This window comes from Barbatula barbatula (genome assembly GCF_947034865.1).
Source record: "Barbatula barbatula genome assembly, chromosome: 9".
NCBI lineage: Eukaryota > Metazoa > Chordata > Actinopteri > Cypriniformes > Nemacheilidae > Barbatula > Barbatula barbatula.
In genome coordinates, this window is record NC_136772.1 from 14508617 (window position 1) to 14534109 (window position 25493).

At 40.0% G+C, this 25493-nt stretch overlaps 1 protein-coding gene across 4 annotated transcripts in view; it reads right to left on the reverse strand.

The window, feature by feature from the left end:
- The window catches only part of man1a2 (mannosidase, alpha, class 1A, member 2), a 65612-nt gene that overhangs the window by 19414 nt on the left and 20705 nt on the right, over positions 1 to 25493 (reverse strand). For all 4 annotated transcript variants that reach the window (XM_079464293.1, XM_079464291.1, XM_079464294.1 and 1 more), the window contains exons 4-6: positions 19448 to 19544; positions 6327 to 6445; positions 2124 to 2204 (exon numbers count right to left, since the gene is read on the reverse strand). In XM_079464293.1, the coding sequence (XP_079320419.1) occupies positions 2124 to 2204; positions 6327 to 6445; positions 19448 to 19544 (297 nt within the window). The remainder of the gene's footprint in view (positions 1 to 2123; positions 2205 to 6326; positions 6446 to 19447; positions 19545 to 25493) is intronic.

The following is a 25493-nucleotide window of genomic DNA, read 5'->3' on the forward strand; positions in this document are numbered from 1 at the left end:
AATTGCCAAATAAATAATTGCGATTATGACGATTAATAATCTGTTTTAGGCCTTTTAAATAGTACGTTTTAAAACTAAACTAAATAAATGCTTTGATTATGTCCCGCCTACGGACGCTCAGCGTCTCTGGGAGTGAATGGAGGAGTGGGCTGGCCATGACTCCGGCCTTTTGGTGATGATTGGAGGGTCTGTCGAAAGACTGCATCTCCTTTTGATTGACAGCGATTTTGTACTATACGAAGTCGCTGACGCTAAAGCTATTCGAGCCCAGTCCAATCGCAGATTCTTCAAGTATATTCGAAAGACAAACTGCTGCAGCCTATTTCTTGGTATTTGATTGGTGAAATTGCTAGCCAATTTTCATCATACACGTCACACAATTATACACCGCATTCCTTGTTTTAGTTGAACCTAATTCCCACATTTCCTCTGTCGAGTTAAATATCTTTGTTTAGATCGTTTTGTTCATTTATTCATTCAAAGGCCGTAAATGAGCTTCCCCTCTTTGAAAGACCAGAAGCCGCCACTGCTTAACATACTGCACAGTGAGCTTAACAGAAAAAAAACACTGTTCTTAAATTTTTATGGTTTTACGCCACTGACCATTATTCAGTCCACTTCTCGGGAATGAGTAGAATGGGATGCAGGCAAGAGAAGAGCTACGAAACAAGTTGAAATGAGATGCAGGAGAGAATGAAGAAAAAGAATGCAATAGGATCAAACGCTTGTGGAGAAGAGGACAGAGGGACGGAAAAGGTAAACAACATCCATCACTGTGCAGGGGTTCTGCTGGAGCCATCTGACATGCTGCAGTGAGAAGGATGGAGGATGTGCTCTTGCACAGGAGAGATAACCTACAGTGCTGAAAGAACATTAGACTTCTTTGTCTTCTTCAAATCAGCTTCTTCTGAGGAAACTCCTACTTCACAAGCTCCACTGCATCATTCAGGATACTATACAGTACATAAGCTGTTTTTCCTTCCATAGATCGTAAAATCGACTTTCTGTTCCTCATCATGTACTCCAACTTTCTGTCACGGCTCACAGTATATCTACCATCAAAGAGGTGTGACTTTTTATGCAATGACACTTTGGCTTCACTCAATAATTACTGTTTATGTATATTTTTCATTATACTTCATATACATATATATATATTTGTATATGTAAAGCTGCTTTGCAACAATGCAAAACTGTGAAAATCCCAATAGAAGAAAATAGAAAACGAATGATTATACTTGCAGTATAAATAACTGTGCCGGCAAAAACCTCTCGTACCAACTTAAGCATCACGCATCTTAATTATTTCGTCCATTAGGCCCTGTAGCAAATGTTTATAGTAAAAAAGATCTCAGAATAAACAATGTGACCGCGCAGAGGACTTAGACCATCAGGCATCTCAAAACACTTTCCTGATGGAACAAAGGGTCAATAGGGGATAGAGACGCAGGCAGGGGACAGACAAGCGCAATGACTAAGTATGCAAGTGTGGAGAGTTGCGCGTACAGTATCTTAACTCATCTAATGAAGTGTGCGAAGCAGAGGAGAGGTCATGCCGCATGGCTGCAGTTTCATTTCTTTGCATTTTCACCTTCAGACTAAGAGGAGAACATTGTGATATGAAGTGGTAGAGATATGCAGCCCATTGATGGAGGAGAAAGAGAAGATGTCTGCCCTTCGGCATTAGTGTCTATAAGCGCTGGGGGAGTAATTAACATGGGCTATCTCCTTTGAAAGGCCTGTTTTTACTTCTCTGAACCAACAGTGCTGCCTGAAAACACAGTATATTTCCACTTAAACGGTACAAATATAAGATTAATTCATGAATAGTTCTTTTGATCACAACTTTTTTAAATCAATCTGTTAAACCAGTTCACAAAACCACAGACCTGATTCATTGACTCAATTCTCAAGAGTTCTCAAGCCAACACCAATTCACAAATCTAAGCCAGGTCAACATTTCACAGTTTAATTTAGCACAGAACATTGATTTCATAGTTTTTTTTGCCAACAATGTGTTTCGATTTACAGAAATTGGCCAGACAAATGGAACTAAACCATATCGTATATGCAGCGAAGAAACACACACACACCAAAAAAGTAAATATGCAATGACAACAAACCTCCTGTCCAGATAGGTAATACGCAGCCAATAGGCCTCCGATGAAGCGGATGTTGACCTCAAAGACAGACACTTCTGCATTCTGTAGAAGAAGAAGGGATAAAGAGATACAAATGAATTAAAAAGAAAAAGTTTAAACAAACAAAGCAGATAAACTACCAATCACGTTTGGAATCAATCTGAAATTTACAACTTTCTTCACTAAAGAAACACGCCACTGTTAAAAAACCAAATGTCTTGAAAAACGTTGTAAAAATTTTGTATTCTTCAAACAATTTTCATTAAAGAGAGGACCTTAGGCATTCTGAAAGTCACTATTACATTATTCAGGTGAAATTTATTGCTATCTTCATGCTTTTCTTATTAGTTTATAGTGCGTTTTACACAGAATGCAAAATTATACACAATTAACCCTCTCTTCGTGTTTGACAGTTTTAGGGCGTGTTCTCCCTGGACATCTTTTGGGAAAAAACGAACAAAAACAAAACAGAAAGAATTGTGGTTACAAATAGCAGTCTTTTGTTGCTATAACGACAGCTGCAACGGTGGCCGTCTATCTACAAGCACAGTCTCCTTGGCTCCATCTGAAAGCTTAGGCAGCTGACTTGTTGCCTCACTGCCCAATCAGCCAATGACTTCGGAGGTGGCGTTTGTGCATGAAGGCAGCTCAGAGAAACCGATTCGACAGACTTCATAGGCACTGTAACAAAACTCTATTTGAATTATAAAATGAGAGCATCTTTGCAACGACCTATCACATATCTTAAAAACTACAATACAAATTTCTCGCTAGAAATGCAAATCAAAAGTTATTGAGAGTGGAAATGTAACTTTAATTTATACAAAACTATGCTCCAACCGGCACTTCGGCCACCATTTTAGCTCTGAGCAGCAGAAAAAGCATTTAAAAAAGTGCTCAGGACTGATGTGTTTTTTTTTAAATCGAAACAGCCTATAGAGTCAGCATCTAAGAGTTTCCAAAATGCTGATGAGGAAACTGTGTCTGCGGGCTGAACCATGGTGAGAGGTGTGTTCCTCAAACTCTAATGTCCTTTGGATGTTGAGTTTCTCCCCGGTTTGTCCTGCTTAGATCAAGTTTGCTTTCTTTCTAGTTGATGAAATGGCACTAATTTCTTTGACTGAGGAATGTGCTTTCAACGTTTTACATTAGTTTTACAGAAAGTGTAAACACTATAAAATGATGCAGATTCTGACCAGCCAGCCAAAGCAGTATTTGTATAAAGGTCAGCAACACCTTTAAATACTTCACGTTTAAATGTACAAATGTTGTTTTTAACTACTAAATATTAAACTTGCGTTAACATTTTCATATACATTTTCAATTTGACATTCAGAATCAACTCAATAACCTCCTAAAATGCAGTGTGTGTATATTTATCAACATCTATATAGAGAGTTTCAACAGTGACAACATAAACAAAGGAATCATTTCAACCAACACAGCAAAACCACCTAAACAGAGGGAATTTAGAAGTTGTACAAGCTCCCTAAACCTTATTCAACCCTCTGACAATCCCATAATCCTCAATGCCTAAAAACAGCACTTGTTTTTTGTGTGCCGCTCATGAATTATAAACAGGTTTTCCATTTCAGAACACAAAGCATGTTACACTGATTACGTTAAATATTAATTTGATAAGACAAGAACATGCTTTAAACGACCCCTTTCACTTAGCATTCATTTCACATGTCTATTAATTCTGACAGAAGTGAACGTGTACCAAATTAATATAGATATGACGTCCTAGGTACATTAATACAGTTTTTGGTTTAACAGTGGCGATTAATGCTGATAGCAGACAGCCTCATCCATCATCACAACAGAAGCAGGGACAGAGAGAGAGACCAAGCAAGAGAGACAGAGAGACAGAGAGATAGAGAGACAGAGACCGAGCGCGTAAGAAGAGGGGATCCTGTTTGAAAAAGGGAATAAACGGGTCTAGGAAATCCTAAATATAACATAAGTCAGTTATTAACCTGCCAAGTGCATAAATGTAAATGTGAATGTAGGGCTGAGAAATTGAAACGCATATTCGGAGTCTATTTAAAAGTGAAGTGTTTCACTGAGCCAATAGCATCACCAATTACTACTGAAAAATAATGACTTTTACACTGCTTTTAAACATCATTTATGCTTTTTGGGGAAACAACCTTCCCAGATATTATTACTGCTATTTTTTTTGCAATAATACGAGCCTATAAGGCAGTACACTCTGAAAAACCTACAACATTAGTTTGCAGACAATTAATAATCTCAAGGGCTGTTTACACGAGACAATTTATGCGATTTGGTTGTCCGTTTACATAGTTTGTTAACGCTTCTCCAGCAAAGTGTAGATTTACTACACCAGTGCTATAACCACCAGCGGAGACTAATTATTTACCTACAGCAAAATCTTAACACTCATTCACTGCGACGGAGGGTTTCTAAATGGCGCTTTTGTATCTGACCCGAGAGGACGAGAAGATGAAAGGAAAACGTTCGATTGTCGGAACTTTTACGCCATCGTGTTTAAATTGTTTGTATATGTGCGCACGCTTCTCTTAACTATAAATTAGGAGAAATGCAGCGCTCTGTATTGTAAGGTCTCTTTAGCGACGGAAGTCCGCCTTCCAATAAACCGTCAATCAATCAGGTATTTTTTCTTTACAAAGTGATGTCACCAACTTGGCGTGGGATGCGTAATACAGCGTTTTAGTCATTTTTGTGGATCTGTGTAAAAGCGGATTGTTATGATAACGTGGTCGTGTGTACGTGAAACTTTTCAAAAGCGAAAAGAAAATGTTTTCCGTTTTTCATCGTGTAAACATGGCCTCAATCTTCAAAGAAAGTACTCCCTGTGGTCATTAAAGATCCCATGGCACTTCTTGTTAAGAGTAGGGGTGTAACCCCGGTGTCCCGGACAGATTCCTTCCACTGGCCCTTGTCAATCATGGCCTCCTAATAATCCCCACCCTCTGAATTGGCTCTCTATCTCTCTCTCTCCTCTCCTGTAGCTGGTGTGTGTTGACCGCACTGACGCCGTTGTACTGCGGCTGTCATCGCGTCATCCAAGTGGATGCTGCACACTGGTGGTTTAGGAGAGACCCCCCTCATATGATTGTGAAGTGCTTTGGTTGAACAGCGCTACACAATAAAGTGCTACATAAATGCCTCTTTCATTCATTCAAAGTAAATACACCGTATACGCCGATGTATACTATTGCATGAAGCGATTACATGATTATTCCAAAATAAAATCGTCTTTATAGATGCCCATACATGCAGACCTGCTTTATCGCCTTATAATGAAAAGTAACAGCAGGGCGAGGAATTATTCTGTGGATAAACAAAAATGGTCTTCCGTCACCAAATCTTTTAAAAGACGCAGAGGCAATAGAGCTGAGAGCAGAATAAAGGCTCTCCATATCTGATGGAAACACAGCCGATAGGGAAATGGAGAGAAACTGGAGAGGAAGAAATCCCATTAACGGGTCAGGATGTGAATGCAGACTGAGAGGGAGAGCAGGAGACACTGGGCCCCTGGGGCCACTCGCCTGCCCTGCCTCATTCTCTGACTTCTCTTTTGTCTGCCATTTTTCCCTCAACATCACCTGCTAATTCTAGAGGCACAGCTCTGCCGGTTCACATTGTTTCCATGGCGCCAATCCTGTCTCCTGGATACCGCGATGTGTCACATCTATTAGTTTCTCACCAGACATTATTCCTCAGAGTGCCACCACGATCTGATCAAAAACTGAAATATTCACGCACTTTCAGAAGACTCAAGTCTCCGAGAGTCACATACGGGGTGTCAAACCATTGTTATTACAGCTGAGGCAGTTGTCTGCCAAAATAAGCAGTTTACCACTGTGAAACAACAGCGTCCTGAGAAATAACTGTCTATAAACAAGAAACAGACAGACTTGCCTCTAAACCTCTAAAACACTTTCTCCAGGTGCGAGATCGTCGAAAAGAAAACAAAGGGGGACTTTCCCAAAGTGTTCAGAATAATTATTTGATTTGAACACAACCTCAACTAACAAACCGGTTGTGACAAACATTCCTTTGTTAAGAAATGAGGATCACATTCAATAAATTATTGATAATGAATAAATATTGATGTACAACTGTATCAGCTACAGCACCTTTGGAATTTCTGGTGAGCTTGTATAAGCACTCACATGACTCTGGTCCACTTACCACACTAAAATCCAGGTTTTGTTCGATCCATTCTTGGCCGTCCTTAAACTCGTCATGGAGGCCCATAATGTAGAGGGTGTCCAGGGCATCTACTATGGTGGCCCCCATCTGGGTATTACCTGGAAAGAGATTAACGATAAATAAAAAACGAAGTGAATACTTATGTATTACACAAAGACAACACTACCAAACAAGCAGGGTCCATCCGCACGTATAGCCAAGTCAATATTGTATATACTGTAAGTGAACTTGCACATGGCACACCAATGCGCAAGCATTGCTGACCCCAACCATGGGGAGGCACCATAGCACCACAAAGATGTTGAGCTTGCGTGTGCGATGACATCACAATGGCCCCAGAATGCACGTCACCCTGGGACACAACTTGAGTGTGTGGCATGTTTAACCTTGACAACAGGGATACAAGTCTTTGGACTCACACAAGCATGTCCATGATGGCTCGAGTTTTACAGACGTCCAGGCCTTCATTACGATACCGACAGCTCTATCACACGCTCATCCTTTCCACTCAATTTGCCCACAAACTAGAGGAGGAGAGGCGATGGTCTCTATTAATGCACCCTGTCCATCTTCATGTAAGAGTCGAACAGTATAAATTTGAGCAAAATGGTAGAAAGGGAAATCACCCTAATGAAGATTTGAATCCCAATTCTCACTGTTTAGAAAAAGTGGAAAACTGAGTATGGCAGACCCGTGTGTGGCACACCTACCGTTCAATTTGTGAGAGCTGCAATGTTATCATAATAATAATTGCCAAGAGCTCTAAATCACTCTAAAAATGCCCAGAAGCCCTCTCAGATCTTTTCACGTGCCAAGATTGCCGTCTCTGTTAACCCAGCAGCCCCTAGATCGGACTCAGGCCTTTAGCGAGGCTTCTGTTTTTCACCACATTTCAGTTTCCAGGAACACCTGATTCCTTTGTAAATCGCAGTGAAGCCGTAAGGATCACCGTTGAGTCCAGCTGCTTATAATTTCAGCAAATATTTGCGTGTTTTAGTCCGGATTATTTGTTTCTTCTATTCTCCTCAGCCATTGTGCTGCGCGTTTTACCACAGGATGCCCTTCGAATAGGAGTAGGGGTGTAACCCTGGCATCTTGGCCATATTCGCCCATTAGCCTCTATACATCATGGCCTCCTAATCATCCCCATATGTACTAATTGGCTTCATAACTTTGTCTCCTCTCCACCAATAAGCCGGTGTGTGGTGGGCAATATGGCTGCCAGCTGGATGCTGCACATTGGTGGTGCTTGAGTACCTAGAAAAGTGCTATATAAATGTAACAAATAATTTATTATTATGATCTTCAACTGCATACATTTATTAATTTTTCCAGTTTACTCCGATTTCTTTTTCCTCATCTCTATTCTCTTTTTGTATTGTCTGTAAAGCTGCTTTGCAGTAATGCAATACATTTGAATTAAATAAAAAGAGATAGTTCAGCCATTCAAATAGGGGTTTTAAACTACATGAAGGTGAACAAATGTTCACACATTTTTTAATGAATATATCTCATCTTTCTAGTATATTATATCTCACTGACTGCGGTTCACCTATTGTATATTCTTTGGATGATAGTCAGAGAAGTCACAATGAAGGACACTTTCAGAACTTCATAGCAAAGACAAGCAATTCCCCAACGGTTAACCTGTCAATAAGATCAAATTTACCCATTACAGTTTTTCTCAAGACAGCAAAAATCATTACTCATAATAACACAGCGCGCACATGGCGATGGATCCTCAATACCTTATCTGCCATTCGCATAGTCCATAGCTTTGCTCAATTTCCTAGCCTGGAAACTAGATCTACTAATACTGAATTAATTTTGATTGGCATTTACACAGCCTGGCATTCTAGATGCCAAACTTTGCTTTGGTAAATCAAATAGGACTCTTAAAAACTAACTTGGGGAATACCAGTGGCAGTCCTCCTTTCTCTCTCCCTGGTTCCAGGAATACATCTCTCGATTCACTCTCTCTAATTTTGTGGCGTCTGTGCCAATTTCATTTGGCGACAGACTGAGCTGCTCTAAAGGTTCTGCACACATGCCAGCTGGTATGATGATTTCATTTTCCAAATTTAGTGTTTCTTCAGATTCTTTGGGTTGAGAGTAAACCAGAGCAGAGGTTTTCACGGGTTGATAGAACACAGGCCTATGATTGTAACTGAATAAACTGAGTTACCAAAAAAGGAACAGAAACTGCCAAAAGTGTGACTCATTTGGCTTTCACTGCCTGCTCCTGGTCAAGGGCACAGAGTGGGGGAAAGAGAGGCGGTATAGCCAAACACAGTTTACAGCTAACGGTTTAATAGTGTCCAGAAATTCATCAAACACTGATCACTCATTAAAATGGCCTTCAGAATGTGTGAGAGAGAACAGGCGGAAAAAAAACACCAGAGAAATATTCAGTTTTTTTGGTGCCTAGAGGTTACAGCAACTAGCCAATTAGTTATGCCTTTAAAGGTCCAGTATGTGAAATCTAGTGGCAAGGTTGCGAACTGCAATGAACTGGTCACTCCACCCCTCCCTTTCGAAACACTACCACGGCTGACAGCACAGGGCGAATTACATGCAAGGGGACCAGCTATGTATGTAGATAGAAATAGCTCATTCTAAGGAAATAAAATCATAACGCTTCATAAGCTCTTTATACACCTCTGAAGGCATAGCTCTGTATATTATATTGCATTTCTATCAATAGATCATCCTAAAAATTACACACTGGACCTTTAAAGCGCCGACAATGTGTAAGAGTCACAATTTGCATGAAAAATCTCTCTGTGCACATACAATATCTTTGCGTTATAACGTAAATAAAAGCTTGTTAAATTACAAAGTTACAAAGCACATTAAAAGCAAGCCATACTGCAAGCGCTGCTAATATCTGAACCTATTTAAATGTTTAACCCGCTCTAAAACTATTTGAAGTCTCAACAACTCCAAACAATCGGAATAATATGACTGATAACACAAGTCTATTATCATAAACCACGCAACACGTGAGCGTTTTGTATTCTAGGGAAACAACAACTTTACCTCAAATCGTGTGGTTTGAGGAAAGGTGTCCCATCAACAAAACCACGTCATGGCTTATTATGACTTATTAAATCCTATTGTGTCATTAAACACTAAAGATTCTAATCTTTGCTGACAGGATAGTGTACGCTATCATCAATTTTTGCCGCTTGCGTCACTAAAGTAAAAAAATTGTGAGACTTCCAGAAGGACCAAATACGAGTCAATATTTTATTATATCTTTTCATGTGACTACTTCGTAGCAAAGTGTCATTTCTCTAGTATAAAGTAGTGAGTATACAGCTCCTATAACAGTGTACATTTGCTGTCCCCTCAAAATAACTCAACACACAGCCATTAATGTCTAAACCCCATGCAACAAAAGTCAGTACACCCCTAAGTTAAATTTGTCCAAATTGGGCATAAAGTGTCAATATTTTGTATGGCCACCATTATTTTCCAGCATTGCCTTAACCCTCTTGGGTATTGACTTCACCAGAGCTTCACAGGTTGCCACTGGAGTCCTCTTCTACTCCTCCATGACGACATCCCGGAGCTGGTAGATGTTAGCGACCTTCCGCTCCTCCACCTTCCGTTTGTGGATTCCCCACAGATGCTCAATAGCGTTTAGATCTGGAGACATGCTCGGACAGTCCATCACCTTTAGCCATAGCAAACTATTTGCGGGCTTTCTTGTGCTTCATCTTTAGAAGAGGCTCCCTTCTGGGACGACAGCCATGCAGACCAGTATAAGAGAGTGAGAGGGATAACACCAAATCTAACACACCTGCTCCCCTTTCTCACCCGAGACCTTGTAACACTAATGAATCACATGACACCGGTGAGGGAAAATTGCTAATTGGGCCCAATTTTGACATTTTCGCTTAGGGGCGTATTCACTTTTGAAGCCAGCGGTTTAGACATGCATGGCTATGTGTTGAGTTATTTTGAGAGGACAGCAAATTTACAGTGTTATAAAAGCTGTACACTCACTACTCTACATTGTAGCAAAGTGTTGTCACATGAAAAGATATAATACAATATTTACAAAAATGTGAAGGGTGGACTCACTTCTGTGAGATACTGTAGCTCCAAATTTAACTTCTTCAAACTACAAAGCATGAAGCCTATTTGCTTGTGGCTCAATTATGTACATAGCATTTCTGAAGGAATTCTTTATGATGGCCAATTTGTTCTCCATAAAGTGAACTGAAACCTTGCACATAAAAAAATCCTGTGCAATTTCAACTAATGACTCGTGAGGCCGAAATCAAAATACTGAACTCTGAAGTCAGTGGTCGAGCCAGTAGACATGGCCCCAATGATAGACTGTTTAGATCTGTCGGATACAAGCAAATCATGAACGGAAATGAAAGGTTTGAATCTGATACTGGGTCAACCGGTGCGGGTGCATTCTTTGGGTTCTCATCTCATACGCCACACGTGTTAGATATTGCATACTTTTTCCGGACGGACCACTTGCCTTTTCCCCAAGACACATCACTTTGCTGATTCTCTTGAAATGAAAACCCAACATTAATTTCAAGCTTGAGCGCCGTTAACTCTCAGGATATTAGATGAACTTTTTAAGGTCACAAACTTATTTCTGCATTTCCCAAGAGAAATGTGAGAAGCTCAAGGAGAAAGCAAGTGAAGCAGAATGAGATTCATGCTATATACTAGATACACTAAACGCTCAGAAGTGATCGACCTCCATCATCCCACCGGCCCGGTTGGGTTACTGCCCAAAGCCACAGTCCTTAGACGCCAATGCGGTCTGTACTTTTGACTGTAAGCCTTTGGCAACTTGACTTCCATCATTAATGCATTTACTTTTATTTCGTCCAGTCGTACGGCCATTACTTATCCTTACAGACTCTACTCCGGCGCTGCTGGAGTATGACCGGATATGTGAGTGCTGCAAATGGAACTAGAGGCTCTGTGGATCTTTGAGTGTACAGACGCAAAGGAAGCGAGATTTGGCAAATATTGAGAGAACACTGGAGCGCTTGAGAGTGTGTTCAAGTGCGTACTGTCAATTTGCAGTGGATGAGAAAGTCTCTGGATTATTCGAAGAGAAAACATCTCTCAACTGTTTTCCCTAACGGCATTCCCCCAAATCCATACTTGAGCACAGTTAATGCTATTGTTAAAACATAACGGAATAAGCCATGCTGTTTTAAAATTAACTTTAAATGAAATTTTCGCCTAAATACTAAGTCCTAACCCCAGTTGGCAATGCCAACAAAAAACTGAAAGTCTATACAGTCTCTCATAATGTCAAACATAGCTACGGTCTGCCTACACTGCCTTCGACTCTCATGGGCACGCTAGCGTCTGTCTGTTCCCTATGATCTCCCATTGAATATCTGCAAATACATTAACAATGCATACTCCTCTGCTTTTATATCTCTTCTCTGTTTGTAATTTGGTGTGTGCCACGCTCGCTGTCAATCACTGTAAGTGGCTGGTGAATATTTACTGAGGCGCAGCACTTTGATGAATTGCTGTAGTGGGGATGCTGAGAGAGACGAGTGATCTCTCAGACACACACAGAGCCAAGCGTTACTTTAAAGCATGGCGCTACAGACGCACTGGGAATGCCATTTTTCCGGATGGCACCCCAGTGACAGAGCTGGTACGCTGTACCTTTTGTTTTTACTTTCCCCTCCCTCAATCTTCTGTGGCTTTTTCCATTCCCCCTTCAGTCGGTTTGTTTCAGACTCAAAGGCCTACGCGAATTCCTGGTGGGCGGCACGGAACCAAATCTTCATGATTTCCCACCTGCGCTTGGCATTTTCCCATCTATTAAAAGTTGAATCCCCACAGAACCCTGGGAAAAACAGCAGGGATTGAGCTGGAATGAGTCTGTCAGTTGGGAAGGTTTGGGTGTTTGTCAAAGCTCTTTAAGATCTGGAAACTTGAAGTTGGTTATGGTGATACACAGTGTGATTTTCTTTTAAGTAACACAAGACAGACTCTACGTAAAAGCAACAGTTACCTGTTCAATAACTGTTGCAGATTATACGATACACATCTTAGCTAATACTTTATCGTCATAAAATTGGAAATTAGATGTTTGATATTAAATATTCTGTCATGAAATAAGTACCCTCAAGTTGATCCAAACCTGTATTTCGCTTTTCTTTGTTTTGTTGAACACAAAGAAAGATATTTGGAAGAATGTTAGCGACTGACAATTCTGAGGCACCATTGACTTCCATAGTAGGAAAAGTTTTAATGGTAGTCAAGAGTCAAAAAATCTCAGTTGCAAACATTTTTCTATATATCTTTCTGTTTGTAACAGAACACAGAAATTTAAACTTGTGGTTGAGAAATTCATGACAGATTTTTCATTTTTGGGTGAACAATCTGTTTATTGTTTGTTGATTCAAATTACCACATTTTCATTTAACCTGACCACATAAACCCAATATGATATTGCATATCATGTAGATAACCCAATATCTCCAATAAAATATAATACAATATCATAATATTAATTATATGTTTCTTTGATAATTTTATAGTCTTTTTGTTAAATAAATCTTACTGCAAGTGGATCCGCTGCCTCGCCTTTCGTTACATAGACATGACATCAATTTCTTCTCGTCTATCACAAACTCTGTAATTCTCAAAACCCTGCACTTTTAAACCAAACGTTTTTAAAACTTCGCATTTTATAATCCCCCCAAACAAACCACCAAGTGTAGTTGAAAACGTGTAAACGGCCCCTTAAACACACACGCACGTTTATCATCAATGTTCTTTTAGGGATTCTTTACAAAAGAACAATCTTAAGAAAAGACAAAGCAGGACCACAACCTTAAACATCTAACGCTGTCAGAACTTCAGAGGCCAATTTGTCGGAAAGGGAAATAATCTGTCATCAGCAATCATGTCACACACTTGGCAATCCAAAACTGCCAATTTCCCTCTACGATGAAAGCAATCTTTTACAATGCACAAAGATTGTCTTAAATCGAGCAGGACGAAAATAATAAAATCACGGCACAGTGTGCACCCTCGTACCACTGAACAGAACAAGAAATAAGTCGCTTTAGATTGGGTAATGGGCCCTCCCTCTGTACGCCTGCTCTAAATGCTTCAGACAGAACCGTGAATCTTCTGGAAGCCGCAGACGGCGGTGGTCTTCAACAACATGCAGCTGTGAAGGCAGATATGATGAATATGTTGGTCACACACATGATGCAAGACACGTATGCACACTTGCAGTCTGATTTATGAGTGTATGCCTTGCGTGTGACACTTATAGGCTGCATTTTGCGCATATTCATTTACGCACTGTGAGTTCTATTCTAAAAGAATCCATCAGCACGCACTCAGACGCCACAGCTGGCACGGTCTAACTTATTTGCTCATCGCAGGGAATTGTATATTGGCCGGGAACTAGGCTCGAATGCAATTTGCCGGTTTTATACAGCTTTACTAAATAATGTGGCCCTTATACAACATGCGTATGCAGCACAGCTTTACTCCTCCACACATACTCATAACACATGAGTATCAGTTTTCTTTCACTTGCTCAATTGTTGGCTGTTTCTGTCTCACACAGCGTTTAAGCATTCAATCCAAAACAACCACTATCCACAAAAACAGCAAATAAATTCTCCCTTTAAATGAGTCCTATGACATGGCTAAAACGAATATTATTGTTTGTTTTAGATGTAATTCAACACGATTTAAGGTCCAAAAACGCTGTATTTTCCACATACCGTGCATGTTTGTATCTCCTCTTTGAGCAACAAGCTGATATTTTACAAAGCTCATCGCTCTGAAAAGCGGAAATGTAACGCCTCTTACCATATTTGGTACATACTTGCGTTTACATTTGGGCGGTCTTAGCCAAATCATACCACGAAGATTTGTGGGGGTGTGGTTACACAAGGCGTTTAAAGAAGGTCTGGGTGAGCATTCGCTTTAAATAGAATGCATCTTTTTTTCAAACGCTTTAATTTTTTAAACTTAAAGTGTCTAATGAATGCATGAACACATCAATGACCCCATAAAAACGACACTTGCGTACTACAGTGTCTGATCAACACAAATGTACATCTGCAATTACATTTGTAAAGCAAATCAAAAAATAAATTTCATTATGGATGCTGGACATTTGAGGCAGAATGAACCAAACTGTATTGCATTAAAGGTTTTGTGTCCATAATACACTTTACTGGTAAACTGAATAGAGCTTATTTCAAACAACTAACTAACGGAAACAGGGGGGAAAAGAATACATAAGAAATACATAGACAATAAAACTGATACATACACAATACCAAAATATTAAATTTAGAAGTTTGGTATGTCTCCTTTCTATTATATCTTATACTCATTTAAAACAAGCTTGGCATGATTCCCACTGGACACAGACAGAATACATTCAACACAACCAAGAAAAGCCTGAACTGTGTCAAACTCTTTGTCTCTGCATTGCAGGAGAGGTTGGCACCTGCGTGAGCCCGACAGTGGCCAACCCTATGCAGCTGCTCATGAAGTCACTACGATGTAGACAACATGACCCAGGGCTCAGCCCCACCACTCATTACATCATTAACACAGCTCGATCCCAAACACACACACACAGCACTAAACTGACATGCTGCGAAGCCGTGTATACGTCCCCATGTCCTCGGCAGTCAAACAGAAATATCAAACGCGTCATTAAGAAAATATTAACCACCTAGGGAACACAATTTCATGGGCAGCACTGAGATGCATATATAATTGCAGAATTTGGCGATGCTGGTGGCTGATGGGAATTAAGCAAATGAGGTCATAAATACAGGAAATGAATGGAGAAGTCAAAAGCGCTAGGCGAATGAGGTGACTTTCCCTCATTTGAATCGGTTTTCTTGACACGATTCCCGTAAACAGCTGTTTTCCTGCTCTCTCATTATTCTTCGTCCCCGGGACAAACATCTGCATCCTGTAAGTGATCGGTATTTCTTGAGCCCACTGATTTTGATGGCCAGTGTTAAATTTAACGCTGTTTTGAACGTGCCCTTTAATTCACAAAACTTTGAATATATGCAAATGAGCAGTGTCACAATGGGATGACTACCACTAGGATTGGAGACAGGATGTAATGCATTGTGCACTGCTGCAAATTATATACAAATGCATTCTGTCCCAAAACAATTAGGAAACTGATTCCTTGTCAAAATATAAATCCACATTTTTAATTGGCAATACATCTCATTCGTGATCAGATTTTCTAAAGCTATGGTTGGTTTTGCAGCCCAGCAATAACATAGCACTCAGGAATTACAACATCTTTTATTATTCATTATGCATGAATATACAAAAAAAAAAATATATATATATATATATTAGTTCTAGTTTTCTTACATGACTCATTCAGACACTGTGCTTTCATGGAAACAGACTTGAGAGACCAAAATGACATATTTATTGACAGAGACCAAGCGACTGACATGCGGAGGATCCTCATCCAATTGGCTGCAGGCTGGTTTGTATTGATTAACAAGAACGCTGATTTAAGACTACGGTCTGGGTGCTCCGTCTACTATCAGTCAGCAGACCCATCCTGACCTCAGCTAGCCCTGCCGTTGCTATGGAAACAACACCGGACGACGGCACGACGGACACAATGGTCCATCTCTGGCTGCATGTTGAGAGCTGTGCATGAGCTAAAACCCACATTCGACAATCTCTCGGTTCACACATAAGCACAGGATTAAACAACATCCTGTTCAACGTGTGAAGGGTTCAAGCTGAGGTTAAGATCAAGAAGTTCATGTAGTCGTGCAGAGGAGCAAAGTAAAAAAAAACACAAAATCTGACTGCTTGGAAAAATTTCTGACTAATAAAACCTTTTTTGCTGTAGTCCTAAGAACTTATATATTACAGTCTAAAATAAGTACTAAATTAAAGGAGAATCCTAGAACAGCACGTAGACTTTTACTCTAGCATTGCATCATTGTATAGTGCATCTGGAAAGTATTCAAAGCGCTTAATTTTTCCACATTTTGTCATGTTACAGCCTTATTCCAAAATGGATTCAAATCATTATTTTCCTCAAAATTCTACAAACAATACTTTATAATGACAACGTGGAAGAAGTTTGTTTTAAATCTTTGCAAATCTATTAAAAATATAAAACGAAATATAAAACGAAAAAAGCACATGTACATAAGCCTTTGCCATGATACTCAAAACTGAGCTCACGTGCATCCTGTTTCTACTGATCTTCCTTGAGATGTTGCTACAACTTGATTGGAGTCCGACTGTGGTAAATTCAGTTGATTGGACATGATTTGGAAAGGCACACACCTGTCTATAAGGTCCCACAGTTAACAGTGCATGTCAGAGCACAAACCAAGCCATGAAATCCAAGGAATTGTCTGTAGACCTGAACAGATCTGTGGAAGGGTACAGAAAAATGTCTGCAGAATTGAAGGTCCCTAAGAGCACAGTGGCCTCCATCATCCGTAAATGGAAGACGTTTGAAACAATCAGGACTCTTCCTAGAGCTGGCCCCCTGGCCAAACTGAGCGATTGGGGGAGAAGGGCCTTAGTCTGGGAGATGACCAAGAACCCGATGGTCACTCTGACAGAGCTCCAGCATGTCTCTGTGAAGAGAGGAGAACCTTCCAGAAGAACAACCATCTCTGCAGCACTCCACCAATCAGGCCTGTGTGGCAGAGTGGCCAGACGGAAGCCACTCCTCAGTAAAAGGCACATGACAGCCTGCCTGAAGGACTCTCAGACCATGAGAAACTAAATTCTCTGGTGTGATGAAACAAAGATTGAACTCTATGGCCTGAATGGCAAGTGTCATGTCTGGAGGAAACCAGGTACCGATCATCACCTGGCCAATACCATCCCTACAGTGAAGCATGATGGTGGCAGCATCATGCTGTGGGGATGTTTTTCAGCGGCAGGAACTGGGAGACTAGTCAGGATCGAGGGAAAGATGAATGCAGTAATGTACAGAGACATCCTCGATGAAAACCTGCTCCAGAGCGCACTGGACCTCAGACTGGGGCGAAGGTTCATCTTCCAACAGGACAAGGACCAGAAGCACACAGCCAAGGTAACAATGGAGTGGATACAGGACAACTCTGTGAATGTCCTTGAGTGGCCCAGCCAGAGTCCAGACTTGAACACGATTGAACATCTCTGAAGAGATCTGAAAAGGGCTGTGCACCGACACTCCCCATCCAACCTGATGGAGCTTGAGAGATCTTGCAAAGACGAATGGGAGAAACGGCCCAAAAATAGGTGTGACAAACTTGTAGCATCAAACTCAAAAAGACTTGAGGCTGTGAATACTTATGTACATGGGGTATTGTTTGTAGAATTTTAAGGAAAATAATGAATTGAATCCATTTTAGAATAAGGCTGTAACATGACATAATGTGGAAAAAGTGAAGCGCTGTGAATACTTCCCAGATGCACTGTATGCATCGAGGTGGCAGCTGGATTTCATGATCTAACTCTGGGGTCAGGTTCAAGCAAACTCCCAGTAAACAGGGTATTTGTTAATATTTACAGATCAAAACTGTTTACTAATCATCGATCTGTCCTGACATCGCTTTCCAGCAATAGATCTTTGGTCTTTTATGGATCAAATGTATTTAAACAAAAAGAAGAAAATCAATTGAGGTCAATGGAAAGATCAATATGGGTGAATTCCTGCCCCACCGTCACAATGAGCACGTCGGGATGTCAGTTGTGTGTGTGCTACCAGTTCGGTTGTTCAGAGTCCATTTAACAGACACGTAGTAGAGGTCAGGTCACCATGGCCCAATATTCTCAAACAAGATTTCATCACAACGGATGATGTAATTTGACCGATGTTGAGCCACACCTATCAAGAGCAGGTAAATATTTGAAAGTGTACTGGCAATATTTTTAATAAATCATGAAACATTTTATGTTAATTTTATGAAAAATACAATACCGTGCAAAAGGGCCACTTACTGATTCTATTGATATTTTCTTCCACATTTTAGATTAACAGTAAAAACAATTAACTATAGAATAACTTAACCATAACTTAACCATGGAAATAACTTTTGTAACTAAAATTAATATTTTAATATATTTTAATATCTAAATATATCAAAACATTTAATTTTAGCATATTCAAAATAGCCACCAAATTTCCAAGAAATGTAGGTTGTAACAATATTTTTTACCTCATTACAATATGCAGAGAGATACTTGTTTTTCAACCAATGTCAGATGAGAGGAGGTTTGTGATTCTAGTAATGCAGAAACAGTCCAGTGCCATTAAAGTTCATTTACAATATCCATTCGACAAACGGCCTTAGCTTGCACATTTATGCTCAGCCAGCAATGCAAACAAAAGTTTATCAAGTGTCTTTGAACAGCTGGGTGGCATGGAGGACGAGTTTTAAGAGGGTATCTCAAAGAAAAGCCTCTGAAAAACACGGCAAAGCATATCAGATGGAGTCATGCAGGAGATCTCCATTTCTCACCAGTTTGTCTCTCTCAATCCCAAATACATACACACACAGATCAATGCAGACGTGGACGAGGAGACGCTTCATTCCACATGGAGTGTGAGGTAGAGGCAGAAAGAGGCTTATAAAATATGAACGTGAAATGTGAAAGACACTTCAGCACACCGCACTGCAGCATGCAGTCTTTCTTATTCTCCCTTATTCTTCCACCCTCACTCCCCTCATCCCTTTGTTATTCGGAGTTCTCAAAGGGAGAATGAATTAAACCTGTGCTTCATCCAACATCTTGGCCAGCTTGTGAGAAACAACATTTTTGGTCGAAAATTTTCACCGGTACGATAATAACAGCAAAGCTGCTATCTGAAACTTGTCACACACACATAACAATTGGGTTGACCCACAGCATTACACACCCCACACAAACATCACTGAAATTATTACAGGTGCGAAATTGTGCATGAGCACATCTCAACGTTTAAGAGCAAACAAAAGTGGATGAATATTGCCATGCGAGTCTGTCCTCACCATCCCTGACAGAATAATCCAGCGAGAGCACATATTTACATGTAAATGAGACTCCAACATGCATGTTTGCTCTTTACTTACCGAAGATATTGGTGGAATGTCCTTTCTTGGCAATGGGTTTGACTTCATTGTGGCCCCAGCCGTATTGCCTGTAGCTGTCCCAGGCGTGTTTCATCATCTAGAGGTAAAGAAAGGACAGGACATGAGCCTTGGCCATACCAAATGCTTTGGTTCCAGCTAATTAACATCTACTGTACATTAGATGTAGCAATAACCTCTTTGTGATAACATTATCTTTAAAGAGTCCCGAAAAGAACTACCGTTCGATGCAACTACCAACATGAAAGCCCAAATGAAGCGGTCTGCTCCGATAACAATGTATCAGAGCTTTATCCGCAGCATCTTTGATGTCAGAGATAAAGCATTTGCAGCCGAAATGCTGTTACCCAGAAGGCCCCGCTGTGGCCTTGACCATGTCTGCTGCACTGTCATTCTCTTTTAAGGTCATTGGCCAGCAGCACCCTGTCGATGTATCTTCACTCTGTGCATGCATTTCTCTTTTTTCCCTCACTAGGGAAAGATGAATGGACACAGTGTGTCTGCATCTGTATGTGTGTCTTTGTTTCAACAGGCGACCTCTCTTACTCTCTTCCATTAAACCACTGGCAGAGATTCAGCTTCGAGCCACTCCACATTTAGACATGTCTTCAAATATTACCACATCAGAGTGAGTAAGTACTCACAACAAGTGTACAGAGTTGGCGTGTGCTTACATAGACAGCTGCTTTATGTAGAAATCGTTCAAATAGGAATTGATAAGTTAACGTTACTGTACATACTGAAGAAACTTGTGCCTCCAGATGCAAATACAAATTTAAAATATGACAAGGTCAAAATGGAGAGAATGCAAGAACAAATCTGCATCACGCAACCTTTTGTTGTAGCGATGTAACTATAAATAGATCAAATGTGATTTTTCGAAATTGAGATTTTTACATGATCTGAAAGCTGACTGGCATTGATGTATGGTTTGTTAGGATAGGACAATATTTGGCCGAGATACAACTATTTAAAACTCTAGAAACTAAGGGTGCAAAACAATCAAAACCTTCAGAAAGCCACCTTTCAAGTTATTAATCCGAGACTAGGGCTGTCAATAGATTCAACATTTTAATCGCGATTAATTGCACACGGTCGTGTGATTAACTGCGATTAATCGCACACGTCTAGTGAAATGAAACACACACTATTCATTTTGTTTAACATGTTTATTTGAGTGCTGTCAATCGATTAAAAAAAGTGTATAAACTTATCACACACAGTAGGCTAAGTACAGTATGGTTTTCAATATACTTTTATATTATAATATTAAAAAAAAATGATCCTTATTAACGCTTAATGGATGTTCTGCCCAAGCCGTCAAACTGACATCATCAGAGAAGAATTGCCACTCTAAAGAGGAAGCACATTTTCAGATGACTAAAAATTACAAAGACAATTTTGACTTGCATGGATGAATTGTTTACCACAAACCTAGTAAGCTAAAAATGTCAATAGGGTACATTTTGATTCATGGGACTTGAAGTGTTGCTGTAGACTGTCGTCCTTCATTATTTTCTTCTGCTCTCAGCCTAAACTGAAAAACCCAGTAGGGAACTCGGCCAACAAAAAGACGTCAATAATTTCATTTTGTTCTCGGCTTCCAATCTTTCCATGACACGCTGTGCACACAAAATATTAGGATTTACCACAATGCAATCTTTCCTGCAGCTCTCCTAAGGCTGACCGCTGATTAGACTGATTGTTAAACACATTTACGGTAGAGGAATTAACTACAGGCCCCCAACACTCAATCCCCTCATCTTACGTTTTCAGACCACGTCTCCAAGCACATTTCTGATTGCAGACTCTTGCCTCATTTTAATGCTTCTGATATCTTTATCAGTCCAACGTTTTCGCTAAATGATCTCAAAGAGCTGCAAAGACCATGAATCTCTTTCCCTTCCCTCTAAACTTCCACTTGATCATCTGCAACTTTAAATTGCTCTCATGTTTTATTCATGGCTTGTTCAGTGTCGTTTTGGCTGTCAATTAACAGTTGTTTTGACTAAGTGGAGGCCTTGTGAAGCGTTGAGAGCACAGTCTGTCTAACACAGAGGGAACTTAAACCGCCTGTTAAATTGAGCAGGGCTTTTTACTAGCCTATAAAAAACCCCTATCGAACCTAGTCCTTGACACTGAGCGCATCTGTCGCTATTCAAATAACAATATCACCATCCGGACCTTTATTACAAAAATTTGTGTCTTAAAAGGATATTTCACCCCCAAAATCATTAATCATGTAATTTAAAACCTCCATGAAATTCTTTTTTCAGTGAAACAAAAAAGAAGATATTTTGGAGAAATATCTTAGTGGTTTGTGTCCATTCTACGGATGGACGATGTCCATCTAATTGGCATCCGACGATGTCTACAGTGAGATGCGTCAAAGCGACCTGCGCAGACACGTGTCGTCTTTATACAACACAGGCTGCACAGACCAGCTTCTTTATACAATGCGGGCTGCGCAGACACTTGTCTTTATACAATGCGGGCTGCGCAAACGCGCATCCTCTTTATTCGTTGTCCAGTTACCAACATTTTTCCAAATATATGTGGTGTTCAGCAGGATAGTCATACAGGTTAGGAATGACATGAGGTAAGTCAATGATAAAATAATTTAAAGTTTTGGGCCAACTGTCTTTTTAAAGCTTGCCTGCATACGAAGCAACTAATTGATTCATTGGATCTGTCTTTATGGATAGCAAGCTGTATTCATATCAATTCCTGAGAAGACATTCACGATCATCTCCTCCTTCCCATCAATCGAAAAAGCACAATGTACAGAAAACAAAGAGCGATAGATGAGCCTTGTCGGGTCTTTCTGCTCGACCACTTGAAGGATGGGGCCGTTCCATTGTGCATTTCAATTACCATCAAGCTGCCACCACACTTGTTTGAACAGCGATCTGTGCTCATATCAGCCCTGCAGGTGGATTGGTTATGCCAGACAGGCCCCGTTCCCAGACTACATAAAAGTCAGGGTGCAAGAGACAAATTAGTTCATTTTCTCAGAAACTGTAAGCAGTAACAATGCATCTTTTCCCTGAGGGCCCAGTCACCTTTCCAGAAGCAGTTTCTCTGCTTTCAGCGCTCTAATATGATTTTTCTTATTATCATTGGCCTTTTATTTTTGGAGTGCATGAATGCCAGGGAGCAGCGAAGCACTTGGGTGTGTTACAAGGGGCTCGCTGATGGTTTTTACACTGAACGCTGGGTGTAAAGTGTACAGAGGAGATCCTTTTAGAGCACATCGCTCTCTCTGGAAGGATTCCTAGAGCAGATACAATGCCAACTCTAAAGAGGAACGAGAGAAATAAACGGAATACAATAAGCCTCTAAAATTTTAATGGAGAAAGGGAAAAACGAGTGTGGTTGAGCCGGTTCAATCTTTGGTTGCTTTTTCGCTGCAGCTTTTGTTTGCCATTAAAATTCGAGCTTTGTTTACGTGCCGTTTTGCCCACTCAGATTCACTGATGTGACCAACAAAACAAATAATATCCAAGCCTGATAGAAAACAGTTGTTGGGTTTTTCAAGACTTCAGTACAGGTCCCAAATGTGAGAACCTGTGTCAGCTGCCATAGTCCGTCGAAAGGGAGGGGCGAGCGGTTTATGTATTTATTACATAAGATACAACATTCAGAACAACCAAGACCAAACACGTACAGACTGAAAATGCCCTCTACAGATTCCTCTAGGAGGAGTAACATTAATTAGTATTAAACCCCCATCAGGCATTTGTGGTGCATTCATAAATCTCTCTATGCATCTCTACAGCAGATGAACAGAGAAGAGAAACTGTGTCGAATTCACACAGAGGTCAAATAATAACACTGCTGCCAGTCTGAGAGTACGTGACAGTATGACCACAACTGGCAGTTGCCTCTGGTCACTGTGATTCTGTCTGAACTCCTCCCATTCTGTGTAAGATCTGCAGGTTATAGTGCTATAACTTTACATCGGCCATACAGAGAGACTTTCCCCCCTCCTGCATTAATTCTGGCCAACAGAGGTAATAAATTGCCTTCAAGAGCAGTCTGACACAAAAGACTGGGGGAGTCACATCCAGACATAACTGCACAACTATTTGAAGTAAATGTTCACCTAACATTCAACTAATTCAGAAACATTGGCCCTTCAATTTGTGGTTAAATACCCTGTGTTAAAAAAGCGTACTCTTTCGAATGCTAAAAGAATTACACATAAATGTAAAGTCAGGTGATTTCTTGTGCTTTGCTCTCATGTAATGTGGGATATGATGTTAGCCGTGTCTCGTTCCATAACCTATATGAAGGCAGTATTTAAAGGCATCAAGGGACCGCTCACACAAAGTCTGTTCCAAAAACTATATGCCAATTATGCTTTAATCGTTTTAACATATGGTGGTAGGTACTGTGGTCCAATTCTAGGTTAGTACTGCATGTATTTTTAAACACACTGGAATTTTGCATCCCACAATACATTGTGGTGAGATTGGTTAAATATATCATTGTGGAAACAAATGATAGGTATAAATATAATTCCATCAATATAAGCATGTAAAAAAATGAATATTGTATTCATTTATGCCTCCTGGGCAGTTATAGATGCAACGTTCCATCACAATTTGAAATATGTATTCATTACAATCTGTTCATATTTGACTAAACCCTGATGAGTCAGAAAAAGATCAGTTTATGCACAGGTTTTCTATTTTAAAAGATGGAATTATGCATGGGGCATAAAAAGACACACTTTTTTGAGAGACAACATACTTTGTGGAATTTCTGTGAATTACAAACCGGAAGCAATATACGCAACAAATTGAAGAAGGGATGGCTCTTAACAGAACATAAAACAGTTACTATATAAAAATTTTTTTTGGATGTAACAATTCACTTACCTGACCATGGAAATCTATGCTTTAAAAACACAAAAAGGCTTTAAAAATTTTGAGGGTGTTTATGGGTATTTAAACAACCAAATATTGACATCTGACCTTTCCCATGTGCTTCACCATGAGGAGCACTACCTAAGAAGTTGCTGCCTATTCACTGCATTGCACTCATTTATGATGATGTTTCATTAACAATAAATGCAAAGAAATGTTCTATTTATTTTTTATACAGTTGTTAATATTTAGTTTTATATTAAAGTTATATATTGGCTATGATATGATCTGACACACATATAACCTGTCACTCACGACAATCCTCAATCCTCTGGCAAAAAGCTGTAATTTTGCCAGTCGCCTTTTTTATTTTTTACCACAAAAAATTTAATTAAATAAGCTTGCTCAAAACTCAAGTCACTTAATAATTATACAGTGAGGGAAATAATGATTTGATCCCCTGCTGATTTTGTAAATTTGGCTGCTTACAAAGAAATGAAGGGTCTACAATGGTTATGGTAGGTTTATTTTAGCTGAAAGCGACAGAATATAAAAAATCAGGGCAAAACTTTTTATATAAAGGTTTTGCATTTCAGTCAGTGAAATACTTATTTGATCCCCGAGCAAAACATAACTTTGTAGTTGCTGGATAAACAGTTGTTGGGAGTTTTAGCATCATTCACACATTTTCTACTAGACTAGGGTCTAGAGACCATCTAGAACATTAAATGTGCTTCTCCTTAAGCCATTCTTTGGTTGTCTTCACAATATGTTTTGGGTCTTTGTCATGTTAAATGCACATCCACGACCCATCTTCAGTGATCTAGTTAGGGGGAAGAGGTTTTTGCCCAATATTTTACGGTACATGGGCCAGCCCCTCAACGTGGTGAAGTCATCCTGTACCCGTAGCAGAGAAAAAGCCCTAAAGCATAATGTTTTCAACACTGCCAATTTTGTTCTCACAGCACTTTCTCCAAAGCCTTTTCTGAATCATTTTGATGTTTATTGTCAAACTTCAGATGTGTCAGGCGGGCTTTCTTGGGCAGGAGGACCTTGCGGGTGCTTTAGGATTTCAATCTATTGTGGCGTAGCGTGTTACCAATGGTTTGCTTGCCAACTATGGTCCCAACTGTCATTAACATGCTTCTTCCGTGTAG